The following is a 9778-nucleotide window of genomic DNA, read 5'->3' as shown; positions in this document are numbered from 1 at the left end:
TTTCTTTCTTTCTTTCTTTCTTTCTTTCTTTCTTTCTTTCTTTCTTTCTTTCTTTCTTTCTTTCTTATCTATCTATCTATCTATCTATCTAAGTTACTGTCAATTTGGCTGACATATAGTATATACAGTGTGCTCTTGGTTTGGGGGGGGTAGATTCCTGTGATTTATCGCTTACATACAATACCCAGTGCTCATCCCAACAAGTGCCCTCCTCAATGCCCATCACCCATTTTCCCCTCTTCCCCACACTTCCTCATCAACCTTCAGCTTGTTTCTGTATTTAAGAGTCTCTAATGGTTTGCCTCCCTCCCTCTAACTATTTTTTCCCCTTTCCTTCTCCCATGGTCTTCTGTTAAGTCTCTCAAGTTCCACATATGAGTGATAACATACGCTGTCTTTCTCTGACTGACTTATTTCACTTAGCATAGTACCCTCCAGTTCCATCCACATTGCTGCAAATGGCAGGATTTCATTCTTTCTCAGTGTCAAGTAATATTCCATTGTATATATAATAGCACTATGAGGAATTTATCTGAAGGATACAGGAGTGCTGATTCCTAGAGGCACATGTACCCCAATGTTTGTAGCAGTGCTTTCAACAATAGCCAAATTATGGAAAGAGCCTAAATGCCCATCAACTGATAAATGGATAAAGCAATGAAGTATTTTTAAATTAAGGTATGTACATTGTTTAGAAATAATGCTATTGCACACTTAATAGACCACAGTAGAGTGTAAAGATAACATTTATACACAATGGGAAGCCAAAAAACTCATTTGACTCACTTAATTGTGAACTAGCTTTATTGTTGTGGTCTAGAACCAAACCCACAATATCTCTGAGGTATGGCTGTACAAGTTTCTTCACTATTGAGAACTCATGTGTCTATTTTGTAAAAAGGCAACTTCATCAGTGTAGTTGTACAAGCCCAAATACTTGGAGTTATCCTTGACTTGCCTTTCTCTCACTCTTGATAACTCATTCTTTAGCAAAACATCTGAGTACTATCATTCAAAAAGATCCAGAATGTGATCCATTTTTATCACCTCCATTGCTACCAACTGGTCCAAGCCATTATCTCTGTTCCCCTGAATTACTGCAATACCCTTTTTTTTTTTTAATGTTTACTTATTTTTGAGAGAGAGAAAGAGTGTGAGTAAGGGAGGGGCAAAGAAAGAGAGGAAAGACAATCCCAAGCAGGCTCCGCACTGTCAGCACAGAGCCTGACATGGGACATGATATAACGAAGCATGAGATCATGACCTGAGCCAAAATCAAGAGTTGGATGCTTAACTGACTGAGCCACTGAGTTGCCCTCTAGCCTCTTAACTGGTCTCCTTCCCCTTTCATTCTGTTCTCCATATGGCATAATGATTACTCCTATTAAAACATAAGTCTAATAATGTAATTCCTCTCCTTAAAGCTCTCTAATGCCTTTCCATCTTTGAATCAGAGTAAAAGTTTTAGAATGGCTCACAAAGCCCTAACATATCTAGCTTCTCCATGACCTCTTTGTTCTAAGTTCCTATGATTACCCCTTTATGTTTTCTTTCCCCACTAACCAGAAGAGCTTTCTCTTATCTCTTGAATACTCTAGGCATGCTCCTGTTTCAGGGCCTCTGTACTGGCTGCTGTTAACTACACATCACTATTAACCCAGATTTCCACCTGACTTACTCTCTTATCATCTTTAGGTCTTTGCTCAAAATGTCATTTTCTTAGCGAAGCCCTCACTGGCTAGACTTTTTAATACTGCAACTCTCCTCATAAGCCTATCATCCTCTATTCTCTTCACCTGCTTTATTTTTGTCTATCTCATTTATAATCATCCAATATAATACATTTTTTTTAATTTATCACTTTTAAGCTATGAAAATCCATAAGGGCAAACATTATGGTATGCTTTATTCACTACTGTTTTCTCCAGAGCCAAGGATCTGGCACACAGTAGGCACTCAATAAAATATTTATTGAATGAATGTATGACTGCAACAATGAAGTGTTCATTAGCTATCAAAGAAAAAATACTGCAGAACCCTGAGTGTAAAAATATGAACAGGTGAAAACCAAGTCAACCTAAATGTATTATTGAGATTTATGTTTAAAACACCACGTATGGGCGCCTGGGTGGTTCAGTTGGTTAAGCGTCTGACTTTGGCTCAGGTCATGATCTTGTGGTTCGTGAGTTTGAGCCCTGCATCAGGCTCTCTGCTGTTAGAACGAACCCTGCTTTGAATTCTCTGCCTCCCTCTCTTTCTGCACCTCCCCCACTCACTCTCTCAAAAATAAATACACATTAAAAAAAAAAAACCACCATCTAGATAGATGATATATGAACTGGAACATTTGATATCACATGGAAGTTGTGTAGGCTGTATGTATCTGTGTATATCAGGTCTCCAAGAGTGGACAATATCTAATCAAGTTTGGAGAACACAAGATGGAATTTCAGAGATGAATTTGCTAATAATCTATTATTAGTATTCTTGGTGGAAATTTAGAAACCAAGAGCAGTGGTTCTTAATGTAATTCAGATGGTAAGACATGGCATTCTTCGAAGAACACCATTTATTAAAAACATTCACTCCATGTATTAATGAAGGTAGTAAAAATGTGGTCCCCCGACAGAGGCTCTTAAAGACTAGAGGAAGAGACAGACAAAAGTAAGGACCACACAGTGTGACAGGTGTTACTCCTAAGGTGATTAAAAAAGCACAATAAGGGAAAAGCTCAACTGAAGTGCCTAGAAGCTTATAAATGACTTCCATAAAGAGCACATACTGGATCTGAGGCTTAAAAGACAACAAATCACACAGGTAAAGAAGGAAAGATGGGAACTTCTAGGAAGAGCACATGCAAAAGCACGAAGGTAAAAGAGCACAAGTTAAAGCAACTGCAGCAGCCAGTCTGGTGAAGCGCAGTTCAATGGCTGGATGAAAAAGGAAGAGAATGGAAGGTCAAGAACTCATTTGATTTCAGTATACAGCTAGAAAAACTTCTACTTATAGAAGATGACTATACTGCAATATAGCATATAAAACCAGATCACAAGCACATGTGCATAAAAAACTGTCAATATAATCATGACTGATTGCTGAGTGTCATACAGTCTCATTAATCTAGTTGTAATGAAGATAAGTTGTATACTATCTCTTGTTAGCATTTATGTAAACAGGCATCAAAAACTTAGTAACTTACTTAGGAAAAACCCTTAAAATTGAGAAAATTCTATTCATTCCTTTTCCAGTAAATTGGGAAAAGACTACTGTTTGATTCTAAGTGGCAGAAATATTTGATTCAGAATACTAGTGTCCATATTACAGAAAATTTGGGAGGCATTCTTTCACACACTAAAGTCATATAACAAGTAGAACTAGCAGTCTTGGCTATCCAGAAACAGCAAAGAAATAGAAAGGTAAGCAAAACATTTGCTGAACAACCAGAGAAATCCAAAGCCCATGCATTTTCTTCAGAGAGCAAAGTCCTGAAGTCTTCCATCAAAGCCTTTTAATTTTAAGCATAATTTTAACAAACACAGTACCTGTTTTCTCAAAGTATATGTGTAGTAAAAAATGGAGCTGAGTGATGGAGGTGGGAGTGTGATGTTACGTTATGGTTCACTGACAGCACAAGAGATTTAAGGTAACAGCCTAAATATAAAAGGGATAGAGAAAAACCATATAAAGCAAACACAGGAACACAAAAAAGCACAGCAGTCCAAGCCATTTTAGCTGGGGAGTAAACAGCTGCACACACTCATAAGCGGCCCTGAAAACATCACTAAATCAAAGCACTACATAATAATTAATATCATCAATGGCAGCCGCAACTCATCTAGAAAATGTTCACTTACGTTCAATGAATTCTTTTTTAGAAGGCAGGGAAGCATGTAATACATTTTGGAAAAATCCATCAAAATAGTTAAAACAAAAAGCATGGATGCTTAAAACTGTACGCTTTGGTAAATAATCTTTAAACTTCATGTAAGAGAGCTTATTCCTCCAAAGTCATTCCAATAGGTTAAATTTCTTAGGGCCTGAAAACAATGTAATTTCTATGTGTCTATTTTATACCTACGGCAGCCTAATCATTCTGTAGAATTTTGTCCTCATAGGATCACTAGCTAGAGCAGAGGTTCTTAAGAACCGTAGATGAACTCTGGATCTACAGACTCATTGAAATTATATGCAAAATTCTATGTCCAGTTTGTATGTGTATTTTTCTGGAGGAAAGAATCACCGGATTCTTAAAGGGCTAAACCCAAAAAAGACTTTAGAATACTAGTTTAGATTAGAAAATACTTTAAATGAGGAAAAAATAGCTAATTTATTCATGGAGAACAACTAACTTACCTTAAATTTTATTTCAATGTACTAACATAATTAGCTTATTATGACAGGTATTTTTTACAAAGCTGCTATGTATGTGAGAACATTTACTTAGTATTCAACATAAGCTGTAACTTCTAAAACATTCAAAACATATTTAGCTTAAAAAATGGTCTGCAAGGCTAAGGATGTAACGTGTTGCTCTTTATGCCATAACAAATTATGACTGACTATTGATATGCCATAACAAATTATGTGGGTGACAAATAAAAATGCCTTTGGTTTCTTCTACCTTACTAATACAATTAGTCTTATGTAGTCATTCTGGTTGAGCCATAATAAGGAATCATGAAACAAGTTTTCTTATCACTTTACTCTTTAAGAATCTCCACAGAACCATTCTACTTAACTGAATCTACATTCTCTTGAAAGTATCCTATGGCTGTTGTTTGTTTTACCATTTCAGAATTTACAGCGGAAGCTCTCTGAACAGATCTTTACCTAACAGAGCTAATGGATTAACAGAGACTCTCCATGTCCTTGTGAAACATTAACGAATGATGCTCATGGGATGCTGAATGCTTGTGGTTGCTAGGTTACTATCTATTAAGCCTGTACTCTATGTTTCCACTGGTTAGGCTGTTTTGTTTGCCAACCCTGTTGGGTTTGTTTTCAAACCTGTTTAAGCCATTTTTCATGTTCTAATTATAATTTACTTAAATATATGTAAAGTGACAAAATAAGTGCCCCTTACTAAGAGGTTTATTGTTTATTTGAAAATCAGGTGAGTGCTTTGAAAAACACCAAAAAAGGAGACCCACACCTGTATAAGCAAAGCTGATTTACATGGGGGTGAGACACCTGTAAAAGATTAGGGGTGACTATCATGAAATCTAATAAAATTCTGTACTTGGATTACTTTACAAGTATTTAAATTTGGAAAAACTTTGGAGAAATCAACCAGAAAACTGATACATTATAGGTATATTTGCAAAATAAAGACAAAGGGAAATCCAATCTATATATCCATATTCAAAGAAAAGATCTTGGTTCTCTACCAGAAGATCTGGCAAACAAATATGTAAATATTTAAGATATGTATGCACATTTTTGTCTGTTTTAAAATGATTCTTCCTTTAACTGGCCTTTTTGGTTAAGTAAATTTCTTTGTATCCTGATCACCTTGAATAAATGGGTTTATGGAATATGGTCCATGATTTAGATATTAAGTTCTTCTTGCTATGATACCAGCAGGAGCTAATGGCCTTCTGTGGATCATGTTTGACTCCAAGGGAATGAACTTAAAAGGTGGAGGTTTTAAGCACTGTGTCAGTCCACTGAAGGACAAACTTTGCTTCTCTGAATCCCTCAGAGATGGATTTCTTTATCCAAATAGCCCATTTGTGCTTTCTCAGGAAGTCAGTCACTCAAAGTTCCATTTTGAAGTTAGCTTGGCCAAAAGACTAGAATGAATGTGGTAACTGTACAGGAATCACAATCTGTGGTGTGACTGTGGAAAAACTCTGGCTGATGTTATCCAGCAAACCACTGAAATACTCTCATTTATTAAGTATTGATTCTTACCAATTTGGCTCTGAGAGTTAAAGAAATTTCCAAGTTCTAGATGAATCCTGGGATTTACCAGGGATTTTTTTTTTTTTTTTTTTTTTGGCAACAGAGCATATGTGAGGAAAAAAATGGAATTTACATGGTGTCATTTGTCAAATATTTACTATATCGTTAGTGTGTGTGCACCACTGCGAGAAACTATCAACTACAGTAATAAAGTGAAAAGGTTCACTGGAGTTACATTAAGCAAAAAAGAAATCTTCACCGAGGACCAGGAAAAGACCCCACAATAAAGCATAAACACAACTACCTGGCTGTTTGTGGTAGGTGAGCTCTCTGCTTGTTAAGCAGAACCACCGTTTCTTGAAATTCTTTTTCCCAATCCGAGTTCTTCCCTGAGCTCTTTTATACATCTCACTGCCAAAACAACAGATGTAAAAATTTAGCTACAAATATTAAAGTAGTTCATCCAAAACAAAGAATTGTTCTTTGATTTTAAATGACATGAAAGGCTGAGTAAGATTGTATTACATATACAAAAATGTCTTTGTCATCCATAACTTTTGCATTTATTTTGGCCATGCTAAGGGAATAAAGTTTTTAACTAATTTAATATTTATAACTGTGCTATTCAGACCTAAAAGGGCCAAACTTACCTGAAGTTTCCCTTTAACTTCCGATGATAACACTACTTCAAGACTGAAGTTTTCAAAGTACTACTCTAATACCTGTAATTTCATTCTATTTGAAAAACTACTCGAGGAATGTATGGACAAGGAATCATGCCCATTTGGCATGAGGTTCATATGCTACTGTAACTTACCTGATGGATGTTACTTAGGCAGTTCTAAGATGGAACAAAACCCGGATTTCCTCACTTCCAGATTCCTGCTTTTTGTACTTACGTAACGTCTATACTGACACATGACTTTAATCTCTAAATTCATTAAATTACCCTTCTTTCAGGTGCACAGGCTCACTCGTACCACTGGACTCTTTAGTTTCAGTTGATGAAATTTCATCCAAGAACTAAACAGGGAAATGGGCAAAAATTATACTTTGTGATAACATACTTCAAAAATTCAGTTGTCTTAAATATCACTAATAATATTGTAAAGTTCTTTACTGAGGAATACATATAATTATAACTTCTAAAACAAAACACATATTTAATTGTACAGGAAATCCTAAGTTACACATTGGCTACGTATTTTAAAAAGTTTATTCTCAAGTTACTTAAAACTCAGAATACATTTCTCTGTAAAAATAGCTCAATCTACGATCCCTAAACTATGACTCTGAAATCTATAAAGCTGTGAATAAAAAGAGTTGTTTTTGTTTTGTTTTTGATTTACAGAAAACTCATTTGAGGGTACAACTTAACTTGAACTAGCAAAGGCTATTAATAGTCTGTATTTATCCTACTTAGTGTGAATATTCACACACTGTACTATATAGTATGTTTGATTAGGGGTGCTACCCCGGGCCACACTAGGGTGTAATATAATACACAGTATATACTTACTATCTTTTAAAATTCTGAAATATTTCTGGTCCCAAAGATTTTAGATATAGGATCGTGAACCTATATTTTAAGTCAGGGATAACCAAATTATGGTTCAGTGGGCCACATTCAACCTGCAGCCTATTTTTGTAAGGCCTATGAGTTAAGAACAGTTTTTATATTTTTAAAGGGCTGGAAAAACAAAAACAAAAATAAAAGCAGAGAAGAATATTTACTCTTTTATAGAAAAGACTTTGCTAACTTCTATTACATACAACTGACTTTAGCCTGGAGAGATAGTACTCCATAATTATGACTGAAGTGTAACTGGGTTCTCTGGAATAACCTGGAAATCTAATCTCCATTTATAAACTTCCTAGGGGGAATGTGAGAACATGGTGGCTCAAGAACATTGGAGTACCCATCTCTAGCAATGGCAGGCCACCCCTGTGAAGAGCAGTTAGCTTCATGAATATGCTACCCTGACTGGTCAAGAGCTTCCTGGCATGCGGCTGTCTCTTCATGGAAAAAAGAAATTAGTATTTCAAGGAACAATCCTTGTTCTTAGAGAGGAATCCTATCTTGCCCCATAAATGAACTACCTACTTGTTTAGTCCTTGCTTTTTCCTTTATATTTTTCTACGTTGTCTCATGTGGGACAAAAAAACAAAACAAAACAAAACAAAAAACAAAACAAAACTTACATTCCAATAGGGATAACACTGAGGTACAAATGCCTAATCTAAAGTAGAATTGTGGGCAGTCATATTTTCTTAAGACTGGCTATAGACTGCCCACCAGAAGCCACACTTACAATTTTTTCTAATGTTTACTTCTAGCATGTAAGAAGGAAATCTTGGTAAGTAAAGGAACAAGAACAGTTTCTTTTGCATTATATGTGGTGATACAGAACAAGTACACAAGGGAACTAAAGAAGTGTCCTATCCTATCTCCAGTTCTCAAAGAGGGACTGTTCACTAACGGAGGGTCACAGACTTACTTAAATATTTCATTTCTCAGTATTTGCCTGAAGGCACTGATCTATTTACTTGAAAAATACTTATTATTTACTTATGACAATTATTACATCTAGTATTTGTTATATTTATACGGAGCTATGAGGTAAATACAATTATATCAAGTGAAAGAAAACACAATAATTAAGATGGACTACAGGCAGGGTGAATATAGGTATTTGCTCAGGGCCATCCCTGTCTACAGCTGCGATCCCAACATTATCCACAGTGTTCATTTTCACTCTTTAAAGTGTCGAGGTTTGCACACTAAATTATATGGTCACTCTGTTTATAGAACTATCCAGGTTACCCTTGCTAAACTCTGTGGGAATAGTACACCAATACAAAATGAGAAACTGGGCTTCAGAGGCTTCTACAATTTCTAGCAATGCATATATCCAGACTTAGTAAGTAAATAATAAAGAAAACTTAGATTAGGGCAAAATATCCTATGCTGGTTTAGGAGTCTAGAACCAAATCTGACATAGGAAATGTATTATGGTGATAGTCCAGGAGAATGTGAGTGGGTGACACAGGACAGACAGATCAGGAACAGGCTAAACTCCTGGGACCCTTAACTACTTTCTCCACTGACATTATCAACTCTACACATTCTGATTTTATCAGGGAAAAAAAAAATCAGCTGCTACCATAACCTAGGTCAAAAAAATGGGAAAACAACCCTAAAACAAAAGACAGTATATCATAATCTTGCCAATAAAAGTCTGCCTACGCTGTCCCACAGATGTTTCAACAATGTCCTACAAATAAAAGGGCAGTTTTTCCTCTGCCTATTCTTTTGAAAGGCTTTCTCCTCAAAAGCCTTCAGTGATTGCTTAAAAAGACTTTGATTGAACTTGCACAATTCTAGATGAAAAATTCCAACTGGTTTTATTTTTTTAAAAAATCATCATTTTCATCTACTGACTCCCTATAAGAATTCTAAGCATGGGGCGCCTGGGTGGCGCAGTCGGTTAAGCGTCCGACTTCAGCCAGGTCACGATCTCGCGGTCTGTGAGTTCGAGCCCCGCGTCGGGCTCTGGGCTGATGGCTCAGAGCCTGGAGCCTGTTTCCAATTCTGTGTCTCCCTCTCTCTCTGCCCCTCCCCCGTTCATGCTCTGTCTCTCTCTGTCCCAAAAATAAATAAAACGTTGAAAAAAAAATTTAAAAAAAAAAGAATTCTAAGCACACACACAAAAAAGTGCAAACATACACTTCATCAAAATATACTCCTGGCAGTCAACTGTGAATCAATCATGCTATAGAAATTGAGTGACATCTTTAAAATTTGGCCTAATTTTGATTCATTAAATCAAAATTGTGATAAATAAAATACAGTACTTCCTTCAAGCCAAGTTTA

General features: G+C 36.0%; 1 protein-coding gene across 1 annotated transcript in view; it reads right to left on the bottom strand.

The window, feature by feature from the left end:
• The window catches only part of RASA2 (RAS p21 protein activator 2), a 95559-nt gene that overhangs the window by 19245 nt on the left and 66536 nt on the right, over nucleotides 1-9778 (bottom strand). The window contains exons 17-18 of the mRNA XM_040480354.1: nucleotides 6854-6927; nucleotides 6209-6315 (exon numbers count right to left, since the gene is read on the bottom strand). Coding sequence (XP_040336288.1) covers nucleotides 6209-6315; nucleotides 6854-6927 — 181 coding nt within the window. The remainder of the gene's footprint in view (nucleotides 1-6208; nucleotides 6316-6853; nucleotides 6928-9778) is intronic.

Source organism: Herpailurus yagouaroundi, unplaced genomic scaffold (genome assembly GCF_014898765.1).
Source record: "Herpailurus yagouaroundi ecotype Mexico unplaced genomic scaffold, PumYag 159, whole genome shotgun sequence".
Classification (NCBI taxonomy): Eukaryota; Metazoa; Chordata; class Mammalia; order Carnivora; family Felidae; genus Herpailurus; species Herpailurus yagouaroundi.
The sequence above is the reverse complement of the archived record's forward strand: the minus strand, read 5'-3'. Positions and strand labels throughout refer to the sequence as shown.